Genomic DNA, 14,585 nt, shown 5'->3' on the forward strand with positions numbered 1-14,585 from the left:
AGAAAAACTAAAATACATTTTGGTAATGATAATGCATTGGGTCAGATCAGTATTTTAGAATTAAAAATCCTAAACTATTGTAATATTTATTAGAAACATTGCAATAAAATTAGGCTTTTTGGATACACAGAGTAAAGAAACAAAGAATGACTAACAGCTTTGCACAACACAGAACCTGTGGCTAATAAATGAAAACATAGTTTATGTGAAAAATTCAGAACTTTACTTTCACGCAAAGGATTAGAAAATGATCCGCACCATTAAATCTTTTTCATATGTTGTCGCATTACAAACACAACCTTCAATTCTTGATGTTATGGGATAGACCAGCAAATAATGAAATGGAAGGAAAGTGATAAATGGTTTTCAGTTTTCACATTTCTGTACTGCACACCTTTAAGTCTGACACCTCTGGAAAATCTCCGGTGTCACCAAAAGCCTTCTGAATTCACTTAATCAGTGAACCGACGTGACCGTCGTTTATTCTCAAAATACATACAGCCGTTCTGGGAAGGCCTCACAGCGTCATGGCAGACAAGGTAGAGATAGACTTATGGTGAGGGTTAAAGCAGGGCTATATTTTTTGTCTTGTACAACTACATGTCTACGGTAAATAAGAAAACACTGCACTATATGCTGGTTGTATTATTACCTGACAGGAGACTGCAAAAAAAAAAAAAGCAAGAAAGCAGTTTATTATGTATGCTTTAATAGCAAACATAGCACATTTGACAGCAATCACTCTGAGTTACAATATACCTCTTGTCACAGTTCATCACAGAAGCTGTCATTCAGCAGAGAAAAAACACACCTGTTCCTTATCCGGACGCACGGACTGAAATAAAGCGGCTACAATGAGGTTCCTGCATCTGGAATATTTTAAGTTTGTGTATCGTGCAGATTTAAAACAACAAAAAAAAAAAAAAGCCGAACATAAAGTCGTTGTTATATATGTAAACAATAATACATGACAAACTCCTATGACCCTGTCTTAATGGTTAACGCTGTGCAAAGCTTCGTTACAGTACACGTATCTTCATAAGGCTATAATACTGCCACTCTATATATACCGTAGGCTCACGAGATGCAAGCAACATACCACCTGAAGTCAATACGCAAATGAATAAAGACAGAGAAACAATTAAAAGACACGTACACAGAGGAAAATCACAAGAAAAGCTCTGCCTTTGTTCTGAGCAGACGTGAAGGTGCGCTTGAAAGCGGAGAAAGGAAGAAAAAAAAAACAACTGAGTGAGCATCACATGCTACAGTGGCACAACCAAATCGCACCAGCTCCCTGCTCTGCAGTCACTTTGGTTTCAGAGTCCTCTTCCTATGAAGCCAGCTCCATAGGGCCCTCCTCTTCGCCATCCGCCCGGTTAGCGCGGATCTCCATGAGCGTGCGAGCGAAACGCGCCCAGTCCTCAGGGTGGACCACGGAAAGCTGCAGGGGTCACAGACGCAAAAGGCGCGAAGTTGTTAATGCTGGGAGGGCGGATGTGGACGAAACTTTTTCCTTCTACTCAATTTTCCATTAATACGCTGCATTATTTGTGGGGGCTAGGGACCACAACTCTCCGTGGATAGCTAAAAAATATATAATTTATGAATACTTGCCACTTCCTCCTTCTAAAAATGCTTAGAACTGCCTATTTTAAATCGTTCAAACACCAAATATTTTACGTTTACTCACATTACCTTTGTTCAGCATAACAATCTTGATTGACAATCTTCTCAATTTCACATTTAAATGCAATTAGGACTTTCATTTCCATGTTGATATGTACTTGCTTACTGTACAACAGCAGCAAAAAGAAAGAAAGAAGAAAATAATTAAAACTACTGCCTATGAAGCCGCTTTCACAGTGACACTGTCCAGCTGAGCTGCCTGTTAGAGTGCTAATATCTGCAGAGTTTACCCAGCCAGCCACCTGGTACAAAGTCTGGAAAATGTCCACATGGACACAGCAGGTAACTGTCTGGAGCGCTCAGAGTGACGGCCATGTGCTGCTTTTCTCTCACGCTCGCAATACATTCCCAATCGTCGCCCTGATCCTGCAGACGTGTGCTAGCAGCACTGATATCGTTTTAAAAAAAAACAACAACAAAAAAAACATCATTAATGAAAAGCTCAGAGGCTTCTCGTGTTTGTTCGTTGTGCCGCTCCCACGCTGTCTATCTGTCGCTGCGGAGCGTTTCCAGCAGAGAGAAAATGAATAATCTGACTGTGAAAACACCACCTTTAAAAAAGTCTAATCAAATTTAATGTCAGCTCTGTTCTGATTGTATATAGTTCAGCCAGCTCATGGGGCGAAAAAACTCACAAATAGCCTAAGAAGTAAACAAAAGTCGAACATGTAAACACACAGAAAGAGAGAGAGAGTCTTAAGTGATATTACATAGTTGCGCTCAGCTTAATGAAGATAAAAACATTTTGTAAGCATATTAGTATCACATAAGCTACACGACTGCCACTGCAGGAGGCTGTAAAGGAGAGGGCATAATTAGTTAATTTTAAAAACAGCACCCTTCACAATGATTGGGAAATGTGTGAAAGGTCTTACAATAAATTTACGTTCATTGCAGCAGCAAAATCTGTACTCTAACAATAAACTTTACATATGATTTATCTACCTGCTTCGCCCTCATTTACTCTGAGCTTGAGGGCAAAACTGTCTTGGGTCTTTATTTAACCCCGTTTGTTCCAGTTCCAGTTGTTTTAAACCTACTAGTTACTATTTCCTGACTTAAGATTAACACACAAACGGAGTGTTTTTTTTTGTCTATCCTATTTTTAAAAAGTGGCACAGAAAAAAGGTCAGTTGAATATGACGACTTGTGTGGATGTTTTCCAGTGAACTGAATTCAAGTGACATGGCGTTCAGTGGAAATGAATGACACTGGTAGTTCTGAGGAATGGAGTCATAAGGGAATGACTCCTACATTGGGGTGACCTAGCGACGATTAAATGACAAATGCGGAAAAGAATCAACTAGCAGTAAACGAGAAAAAGCAGCACTATAAATCACAAAAAGCTTAAATCTGTTATAGAGTTGTGGCGAATTAAGGGAAAGTTTTGGCTTTTCTTGACGTGTTTAACTGCACAAGTTTCCGTTTGGATTGAATCTATCAATTTGAATGTAGCACATTGTTTTTCACACTGTCACAATGGCTTGAAATCTTTTAGATCCCACAATTTGATATTAAATCTGACCAAGGCTTTTCTTTGCTAGGTTAGTTAGACCAACAATTACTTCCTTGATATCTTAGCTAAATTTCCCATGATGTCACACGAGGAAGCAGAGTGCTGACAACCAGGTGATGTCATCATCTGGTTTTGTCTAGACTGTTTAAAGACGCTCTAATCTCAGTGTATGTACACTTCTGGCTTTGAAGAGAGTACAAAAGAGTGATGCGTGTCGTTATTCTAGCATTTAGCAAATAGACACAATTTTGGTAAACGACCTAAAAAGGGAAAAGCTTAGTCTGATTAAATGTGAGTGAAAAAAGAACATTTATATTGTTTGTTTGTATTTGTTTGCAGTGTATGTACGTTTCTGGTTTCAGTTTCATAAGAACTCTTAATTTAAGTGAAAATTGCATTATTGTTTAAGGACACAGTAAGAAATACAAGCACTAGCAAAGCAGTAATGTGTCACATGTTGATTGTGTGTGAAATGCACAGTGAAAATGCAAAATGCTTTGAAATGTTTTTGTGTAAAACAAGTTTTAAAAGTGATATAGGTGCATCAGTATAAATCTATGAATCTCTTTTGCTGTCCCAACAGAAGCAGCATCAAAACGAAAGACTTAAAACTAAAGACTAAACGAGCTCATAAAGAGGGCTGGTTTTGTTCCTCTGAAAATGACTGTGTAAATCAAATAAAACAACATTACACACAGCTTCCTCTTCCTCATACTTTTACGCAACAAAAAAATTCTCCTCAGACAGGGGCTTCTTCAGAACCAGGAGATCCTTTCTGCTCACAGCGATAAACATCTAAAACAACTCTTAGAAGAGATATGAATAATGCGAGTTACATTTCACTTCCCTTTGGGAATATTTTTTTAATTGAACTGAACTAAATTACCAGAAATGCCTAATTCACCAATTAGAGGGGACGTTATGAAAAAAATAAAAGGTTTGTTTTGTTAAAAGCATTCAAATTAACAGTTCGGTTTAAATTATAATGATTATTATTTGGGGTTTAACAGCAATTCTTCCAATTCCTAGCAGTGAAAACATTCAATTACTACCAAAGAAAAAGTAAACATAATCATGCTAATTTGATTGGTGTATATTTTATGACAGACCACCGGTTTGCCAGCGAGAACACATCCAACGATCTGTCGAGTGTTGGAGTCCAAGGAGCCGCGTTGTCAGTGTGGAAAATCCATCACACGAGCTGCACAGACCGTCAGGGTCAAACCGAACGTCGTTCCTCTCTTTAGCTGAGCAGAGTCGGGACTCGAGAGGGAGTGGGACAAAAGCCGCAGCCACCACCCAAGATGTCTGCAAGCCATTCGCATGGCTAGGCTGTAATTAATCAGAAACCTGGCCACAGTCACGGAGGAGTGGGAGGGCAGAGGGGGGCAAACGTAGCACTGATGAGTGGCGTAAGCAGTAGCAGCACGACTACGAGAAGCTTGCTCCTAATGATGCCTAGGTTTGAAAATCAGGAGTTTCATTACTCTGAAATGTACAAGACAACAGGGACTGAGTTTTATTCTGTGATTCGGATTTTCCACACAGGGCAACACTTGTAAAGTTTTAATAGATAACCCTGATGGTAAATATGCTTAAAATAAAATGCTTAGAGTAAAACGAAACTGAAATGGAAATTGTTGGTATTTTGTCCTTCCTGGAAAAGTCTCCAGATTTGCTGTTATTCCCAGAGATACTTCTTTTTTCTTTTCTTAAAAAAAAAAACTCTCTTTCCAGTTTTAGCTACATGGGCAAGTTTACAGTAAAGTAAATACCCCATTACCACACACACACACACACACCCGCACACACACACACACACACACACACACACACACACACACACACACACACACACACACACACACACACAAAAAACCCTGCCTAAAGGACCCATAAAACCTTTCAGCTTCACTCAGTTTTATTGAGGCCTCTTCATTACCATCAACCCAGCACTGAGGCCACCAGCTCTGCTCGACTCCCCTCTAACTTACCACACAAAAAAGATGCTAAACTTAGCCGAGCAGCTAAGCTAAAAACATATTCAAGCATTAAAGCACGTCGGCTGGAGCTGAATCGCTAGCTGGCTGCTTTGTGATGGGAGCGCTTTCAAGAAGCATCAAGTAAAATGTTACATACAGCAGTGCGAAGCTGAAAATGTTTTTGTAAAAACTTGGACTTGTACCTGATAAGTACGTAAAATGTTGCCAAAAATTCAGAGATTAAGATTCAGTTCCACGTGCTTTGTACTATTTTAAAAACAATGACACAAACATAGACATCCATGATGAACCAAGACCCGATATTCCTTTTACAAACACTATTTGGTCAAATTACTGGTAGCAAAAATCTCTCTATCTGCTCCTGTCCAGCTGTATTAATACAGTACTGCAATTTTTGTTGTTTTTATTCCAGTTTCCTCATGCTTTTTGCACCTATGTTGTAATTAGGACCTGATTGAAAATGAAACTCGTAAGAGCCTCTCAGCTATGCATCATATGAGTCAATGTGAATCTAACGTGAACCCTCAGCAAAAAAAAAAAAAAACAAAAAAAAAAAAAACAGTAAATATTAACGTATTTAACCAAAAGTGCAACATTTTCAGGATGTACCTTTTGTTCACAACAGCAAAGGTTAAAACCTCAGCAGGACTATTTTGTGCCCCAGCAGCAGAACCTCTCCATGGTTGTTCTATGTACCTCTCCTGTATCGTAGATCCAAACTCTGCCCTCTGAGTCGCCCACGGCCACCTCCTTTCCTCCTGATGACCAGCGAACCCTGTTCAGAGCCGAAGCTCCCTCAATGGTCACACTGGCAGTTGGCACCTAGGAGGGAAAAAAATGAATACAATAAATTCATGATGAAAATGCATTATATTTACCTGGTGTTTCATTTTCCAGTTAAGCGATATTCTCCCGTCAGAAGAAGCTATGCGAGTTTTGTGCAGGTGAAAGATCTTCACAACCAAAAAATGTTCATCCCAACACAAGACAGTAACCAGATATGACTTCTACACAAATATCTAACTGTAAAGAAAGTATTTTCTTTACAGAAAATACTTTTTTGAGATGTGCCTCCATTTTGTATAGTGCGAGTATATCGGGATGATTACTGTAAAAAGTACCGGGTGCTGCTGGTGCAAGAAATCACTTTTCCTTTTTTTTTCAGACTTAGTTGTCAATTACTTCCTTCTTACTCTTATTACTTACTTCTGAGGCTAAAGCGTCATTGCACCTTACTGAGTTTGTCAATAAATGATCAAAAAATGAATTAATCAGAAAACGGGCCAGACTTCTGTATGTTCGAACTAATTCAAGCATTAAACATGTTGAGGTGAAGAAATCTTCATCAGTGCTGACAAAGTGTCTGCATGTTGTAGCACGAAATTAGATGATAATGTGTCAAGACTACATCATTTACACAGCACTACAAAATATGTTGTAGAGCAGGTTTCTGCATCACAATTCACGCCAGATGTTTCCTCAACGCGGCAACGACATGAATGGCCGCCTGGTTTAGCTGAGGATCAAACCGAAAGTGCTAAAATTTTAGTGTTAGCCACTTTGTACAAAGACAAAGATGGAAAAGTTATGCTGTGATAGGGATCAGAGTAAAGGTTCTTGCATGTTTCCGTCTGCAAGTTCACACTTTCCAGGCTCAACTTTATTGAGTCGTGAGTTCTTTTTGCTAATTTAACTAATATGATGACAAATATTTCTGGAGTAGGTGTGGCTCAAATGTGGAGCCTGGAAAACCCACAGGCAGGAAGGAGGGAAGCCAGAGAGGACAGAGAGACATACAGACTGATATTAGGAAGAAAGGAAGGACACAAGGAGGGAAACAAACAAAAAGATTTATAACAATACGGGAAATAAAGAAAGGAAGGGAAGAAGGGCGGAGATGAAAGGAGGGAGGAAGGAAGAACACAATAAAGAAAAGATGGGAGGAAGGAGAAAAGGAAGGAAGGACACAGGGAAGGGCAGGAGGAATGATAATAAGTATCTAAATATCCATCTGTTTTCCACCAAGTCACAATATGTCTCTACAACAGTTTTCATCATTCAGTTTTAATTTAAATTTTAAACTCAGCACTTATTGGCGGTCTCACGGAACCATCAGCAAAATAATAGTTCAAACAAGAAAAGTAAAACTACTAATTAGATACTACCTTCCACAATTAAACATTTGCTAACACTAAAAGTTTACTAACATTGGCTTATTTTGTTGTTGTTGTTTATTACTTCATAATCAGCGCCGCTGCAAAGGATCCCCTCTTTAATGGCGAGATTATTCGCCATTAAAGAGAGGATTGTCTTTTCTTCTGAAGACAAAATAGAGTAATAAACAGCCACGCACCATGACAGGCCTCCCGAAACCTTACCACATTTTATTTAGTGACCCTAATTGTAACGTGTCCTAATGTTTATTGAAAAATTGCAACATTACATTATGTGATTACAGAGCAAATTTACCACAAGAACAGGGTGGCTTCATCTGGACGTGCTGGAGGTTACGAATACAAAGCTGTCACATTTACAGCTTTTTTTTATTCGACCGGACACATGCGAGCCGACTTACTCTGGAAACAACCCGTACGCGTTTGCTGGCAGGGGCTGAGCCGAATCTTGATTTCTGTCTTTTAGTGCTCATGTTGCACCTTTGAAAACCCAAAACCATCTGCAGCGTTTCCATAAACTGTTCCTGACATGTGGCAGGCGAGTCTGACACATGTCACCAGTGGAGACAGAGGCCTTGGCATCGCGTCTCCTCGCACACCGAGCTCCTGCGCATTTAAAGCAGAGCTAACCACAGACTGACTGCCATTAGCCCACTAGCTTCCCTTCCTCCGCAAGAGGGGATCTGAACGGAGAGCTTTAAAACTGCGTGTGTGTGTGTGTGTGTGTGTCTGCTTGTGTGTGTGTGTGTGTGTGTGGTGGAAATGAGAACCAGGCGCGCTACGCTGCTCTGTTAATGTTGTTATGACTCTGTGTTTTTAATATGATGGCAACAATGAAAGCCTGTTGCTATCAGACTGGCTAGTGTGTGAGCGAGAGAGCCAGCGTGCGTGCGTTCGACGCATCCGTTTGCGTGAGCGCTCGTCTGTGCAAATGTTTCTCATAAAGCACATTGTTAGGCGAGTTAAGCCCCCGATAATGAACTCTTCCTCTGTCTGTGAAAAGGCTGCTGTTGAGGGAACCATGGGAATATGCACCGCAGATAGAGGAGCCGCTGCTAACCACAGCGGCGCGCGTGAAAGCAAGAAACTACGCAGAGATGGGAGCTGAAGTGAGACGACACGAGAGTCTTGTACAGTAGAGAAAATGGGAAAAGAGGGAGAGCTTATTATTTGAGAGGAGTGAGAGCATCTGTCTTGACGCAGACTTGCATTAAGGTTGAAGTCACTGGTGTGTCCATGGAAACCAAGGAGGAAGGAGAATGGAGGATCCTTTTATCTGGACTTTTACCTGAATGATCAAAGGTTGTCTGCTGACAGGGTTGAGAGACAGAAAGGTTTTTTACAGAATCGTGGTTGAGGTTACATTTTTTGATTTATAATAAGTGTGATGAAAATAACTTGTAGTATAGTCCACAGAACATAAAGCTCCAGCAAGGAGACAAAGCAGAAGACAAAGTAGTTGCTTGGTTTTTTTTTTTCTGAAATAGACAATGGTCTGTTCAAGTTCACTCCCTACCCAGTTTGAATTGTGTGAAGAAGAAGTTGTACCCTAGAGGTTCACTAGTCTGTAAAAGATAAAGTATATGTATGCAAGTACAGACAGTGTTGACCACATTTACTGCCACTTGTGATACAAAACCTTAAAGTAAATAAATATTATGTTTTGGAACATAACATGTCAGAAAGAACCAAACACTTTTTCTGTATATTTTTTTCAGAAGAGCAAAATCTAAACGTAAAGTAAAATGAAAAATATTTTGCACAACCTCCAGTTGGAAATAGACTTTCTCTGTAACTTTTCCCGAAGTTTTAACCAGACTAATCATTGATTATTCCTCCTTGCTTAAGCTGTCCAGATCATCAAGGCTACGTTTTGCAGATTTAAATCAAAAGACTTAAACGACAAGGTCAATTTTGTGTTTGATGAAGCATTTTTGTGTATGCTTTGGGCCAATATCCAGCTACAAATAACTAATTACATCAACTGCGCCCCTCAGATTTCTTTAATTTAGGATTTCCTAGTATTTCAAACATATCACAACAGACTGCACTCTAACAAAGCCAGGTCAATGGGATCATAACAACAGTACATATCAGCAGGTAGGAGGTGCCTATCCACATATTTTATATTTGTTTTCTGTTTGAAAAGTTATGGGTTAATAATTGGATATATGAATACACAGACCAACATCGCAACTTAAAGCAGTATAATTCAGAATGAAATATTTCAGTTGTCTTATTTTAAAATTAAAGAACATCCCTTAATAAAGAGATGTATGTAAAATACAATAAAGAGATACATGTTTTTGTCTTTATTTCAAAATAAAGACAACTGTCCCAGTAAATGTAATGATTCTGTAAAAAAAAAATACAATTTTGTCTTAAGAGATATTACATGTTTTCCTTAATGAATCGATATAATTAAGTCAAAGGCTGAAATTCTTAAAATGTTGAGTGTTTGTGTGAAAAGGTCTGGATTAAGCAAAAATAATTTAAACAAAATTCCTAGCAGAAATACATGTTTAATGACAAATGAAATGAAGGCACCCAATTATAGGGTTGAGAACTATCTGCTCACAATAGTAGACATTATTCACTCCTTTTATTTTATTTTTTATTGTTTTTGCTTAATACTACATATGATTATGTCGAATTCCAGCACACAGATGGCCTTAAATGCACTCATCTCAAAAATAACTGTCACACCACAGCATTTCAAAACTCAACCTTTGCTGGCCTGAACTTTCTTCTTCTTTTTTTTTTTATCATTATTTTTCATGGGACTGTGGACTGAGGGCTGGGGCTCTCTGCTTGCGGTCGCCGACACATCTGTGCACTCCTCTGACGGGACGCAGTTTGGGAGGAAGACGGTCTCTGAGGTTGTCTGAACGTTAGGCAGAGGTTGTAGAAATGTTAGCGGGGTGGCTGGGTGGGAGCCAGAGCGAGAAGATGTCACCCAGTCAGATTTAAAGCGAGAGCTGTGGGAAACGCCTACAGGGGAGTCTTGAATCTCGTGTGTGTGTATGTGTGTGTGTGTGTGTGAGAAGAAGAGCGCTTTGGGTGTTGGGTTGTGCGGTTCAGGCTGAGCCCCAGCAATAGACCCGGAGGACACCAAAACAGGCACGCATATTGACAGAGAACAAGACGACCCAGAAAACACGCCCACCGTGACCCAAATCCACACACCTCGGTGTCGTTGTTGAGGTTCCACAGGTCCAGGCGGCCCATGCCGTCCACGGCGGCGAACATGGCAGGATGCACGGGCGACCACATGACGTCATACACATAGTCGGCATTGTCCTCAAAAGAGTACAGCGGTTTGTTGTGCTGAAAGAGAGGGAGGGGGGAGAGAAAATAAGAAGATATCTGTGGACAAGTGTTTGAGTGGCACGGTGCGAAATAGCACTGTACAGAAAAAGAGAAAAAACGGAGAGATTACAGGAGATGACACATTGGAGATGGACGGGAAAAAAACAGAGCGAGAGACACAGAGTGAAAAAGGAATGGAGAGAGGGAGTGTGTGAGCTTCAGACAGAGCGGCGCTGCCTCAGCCTTGGGGCCTGTCTGGGTGCAGAGCCTAATTAAAAAGCCTTGCACATTCACACAGCGCCATAAAACCGCTGGGAGAGATGAAAGAGAAGGCCTTCCACAAGGTATACTGTAACCTTAACACAACAGCTGTCAGAGAGATGGGAAGAGATAGAGAACGCAACGAGRGGGGGGGGGGGCAGACGGCGGACGGCAACGAGGGGCGCTCTGAGGAGGACGCGTTCGTTCCGGGCGCGAAAGGGTTAATTAACGACGAGTTTATTGGTTGTGTTCGGCGGTAAAGAGCGATTGTAATCTCGGCAGTCACATCAGCTGACGATCGCTGTTAACATAAACTGATATTAATAAAGATTTATATCTGGTGCCGTGGGAGATGTGGGAGATTTACCTTTGCATGGAAAACTTGTCAGTGCTCCCTAGTGGACAAACACTAAATTACCATAACTTGCTATTATTTACAGTACGCTTTGTTGGAAAGGAGATCTCCAACACACAGAACACTCACAAAAAAACACACACACACACACAGGTCCAGTTTTGAATTTACATCAGAGTGCAACACAATTTGTAGAGATATTTAAGTGCTTGGAAGCAAACAAACAAAAAAAAAAAGGAGACAATGTTATTCCTCATAATTATTCATTTGGCCTGGCAACAATGTTTGGAGAATAACATTTTGGAACACAGTCAGGAATGAAGGATCAGCTGGCGTTTGTTTATTGTGTTCCCCAGTTGCACTGGGAACAAAAGACAAGCACAGATAAACTTTTGACATTACATTATAAATCAAACACTTTTACAGAAACACCTTTCTATTTTGTTTTGTACTGTTTGTTTTTATTACACTTTTGCCAAAGTGTCACTTTTTTTCTGTAGCTAAGACTTTTACTTATGTCTTATCAGTTGATTTTGAGCTTCTATTTAAGGAAAAACATCTTTAATATGTTCTCTGCACAGGGTGATATTTAAAACACTACAAAACGCTGCGCCCCAGATAATCAACCTGTTGGACCAAACGAACGCCGAGCTCCTCCTAACGGCTCCCATCTGCTACGAAGCACACTTATCAGTGTTAAAATCAGAGATTCCGCTTCGGCGTGTGTGACGGTGTGTAATCCCCTTTTTTTCAGATTGACAACTCAAATTCCAAGGGCTTAAGAAACAAAACTGCGTTCCTGACAAGAAGAGAGGGAGGGGTGGTGGAGAGGAGACAGGTTGGCTGCAGGAGCGAAATAAAAGAATGTACAGTATTCCGTCTCATTCTTAACCCCTTTTACCCATTGATTGTCTTGCTACAAAGTTTCTAGGAGACGACACGTGCGCACTTAGAAACGCGGCGCAAACAAACGTCTGAGTACATTTCGAGCTTCGACTGAAACAGTTTCCCAGTCAGATGACAGGAGAACTCTTTTCTTGTTCTTTGCCTCGTGGTTTTTTACATTCAATACGTTGCTGGGCCGACGTTTAAAGTTCTCAACGTGTCGTTCGCTCATTGTCCTCCCCCTTCACTCGTCATCTTTTATCACAACTCATCTTCCTGCAGTAACCCTTTTCTTTTTAATTGGCTTCAAAATCTGTCACTTTGGATATAAACTCAAAATTATACACGACTTACATAAAATCAACAGAACTGATTCAGGCTTAAGCTTCTGTTTTGGCCATTTCCACTGTCTCCTGAGATTGTGAAAAGTTTCAAAACTCATCTCAAAACAGTTTAATCCGAGTGGCGCCATACAGAAAGTACCTGCTTGTCATTATCTTTCCAGTGATAGCAGGCTATGAAGCTTCTTGCACGTCTGAGCAAAAGAGCCATACCTTAATAGAGTGCAATAAAGTAATACTGGAGGACCTGAGCTCTGTTATCAGAACTCTGCAAGACCGAGCTGCAAAACATTAATTTTAGACTGGGCAAGACATTAAGTATTTCGTCACCTTCCTAAAATAACGACCGAAGTGATTTTCTGCCAAAAGTGTTTTTTTTTTGTTTTTTTTTGTCAAAATCACTTTAGGCAAAAAAAAATTATACAGCTCATAATTTTAGGAAGGTGGCAAGTTGCAGTACTAAAGAAAACAACATTAACAAAAGAAACACTGATCAAAACATGCTAGCATAAAAAAAAAATACAACTGAGACTTGGACTTCAGTCCAAAAAAGTGAGCAGCGGCTCACCCAAAATTACTTCTATCCTATTAGCTCCTTCGAGTCACGGCTCACAAAATGTGGTACAAGTGTGGACTGCCTCTGGCGGTACTGAGAGGAAATTTCAGTGTCAACTATTTACAGAAGCAACTTAACGCACGTTTTTATTACAGCAACCTTTTCCAGGAATCTGGAGAGTTTTCTCGGACCGCTGTTAGGCCCCCTGTGTTTCTATTGCGCTTCCCAGAAGAACGATCCTCATCTAAAAGGCCTTCGGCTTCACTAAAATGCTGTTTTTACAGTCAGATTGAAAACGGATCAATTACGTTTGCAAAAGCACTCCCAAATAGTGTCCGATTTTTGTTTTTCTTTACTAAATTTTCTCCCACTGGCTAAAAACTGAAACGGTGTGGAGCAGCGCGTCTTGTTGGATATAAATATTAATTAATCTTAACAAGAGTGAAAGATTACATCTGTTGTACAGCGTAATGGAGACATATTTGCTTTTCCTTATTGTTACCCAGGTTCACCGTGTCTATTAAGGTTTACGCTAATTCCAGGTTTTGCGGCCGCGCTGACACACTTTCATCTAATTAGAATCCTTTCGTGTTCTGTGCTGTGTGAGAGCACACCGGGACAGACCCCTGCTATAACCTTATTTCCAAAGACACCTACCGACGCTCAGCTCCAGACTTGATCCACACTCTTCAACAATCACCTGAACTGACAGTGACGCAGGCCTTTAATTAACTTCTTCAGAGAGCAGAAGTGGAATTATTATACTTCATCCAATCACTTAGTAGACGCCGGGTTTGGGGTCAAGAGAGCAAGGCGGTTCAAGTTATGCACAATCATAAACCCACTCCCAGCTGTCGCGACATCTTCAAACTCTGGCCCGGCGCAGAACGGTCTCGCTAACCACAATATTTGCACCGCTGAGAGTAAAAACATAAGCAGGCTTCTGTACGACGGCCTTTTTGAACCGTGAGGGCAAACGTGCGAGTGAATACGAAAACAATTCTCGGTCGATCTGCGAGTGCACGTGTGTGCGTGCGTGAGCGACTGGAGGATTGAAGGCCGACCTCCAGGGGATTTCAGCCCCGGCAAAAAACTGCCTTTTTAAGATATATGAGAGACATATGCGGTGTGTCTGTAGTCACACACCTTCACACCTCCAGGTAAGTGCCTGCCCACACACAAACACAGGTTATGCTGGAAGAGAGACAGACATGCATTCCTGCGGTGGCCCTCAAAGGAGAGGGAATTCCCAAATCCTGAAAAAAATAACACGCTCTCCTGATGAAAATCCGCAGAAATGTTTTAATATGTGTCACAGGGCTCTTTGCTCAAGCTTTATGGACTGGCTGCTTGCAAACCTGTGCCAGAATTCATCAGAATGCTTTATGGGCCTGTCGCAGCCAAGTATGAAAAGTAAAACATGATCCAGAATTGGGCTGTAGGTATAATGGGAAATTCATCATGTGTTTTATCATATTCAGCAAGTCTTTATAAAG

At 40.6% G+C, this 14,585-nt stretch overlaps 1 protein-coding gene across 6 annotated transcripts in view; it reads right to left on the reverse strand.

Annotated features, from left to right (window-relative positions):
• Positions 1–688: 688 nt before the first annotated feature.
• Positions 689–14,585, reverse strand: part of dync1i1a (dynein cytoplasmic 1 intermediate chain 1a) — a 59,323-nt gene continuing 45,426 nt past the window's right edge. For all 6 annotated transcript variants that reach the window (XM_017307559.1, XM_008421716.2, XM_008421717.2 and 3 more), the window contains 3 exons: positions 10,569–10,709; positions 5,905–6,030; positions 689–1,444 (listed from right to left, as the gene is read on the reverse strand). In XM_017307559.1, the coding sequence (XP_017163048.1) occupies positions 1,334–1,444; positions 5,905–6,030; positions 10,569–10,709 (378 nt within the window). In that variant the 3' untranslated portion in view covers positions 689–1,333. The remainder of the gene's footprint in view (positions 1,445–5,904; positions 6,031–10,568; positions 10,710–14,585) is intronic.

Source organism: Poecilia reticulata, linkage group LG11 (genome assembly GCF_000633615.1).
Source record: "Poecilia reticulata strain Guanapo linkage group LG11, Guppy_female_1.0+MT, whole genome shotgun sequence".
NCBI lineage: Eukaryota > Metazoa > Chordata > Actinopteri > Cyprinodontiformes > Poeciliidae > Poecilia > Poecilia reticulata.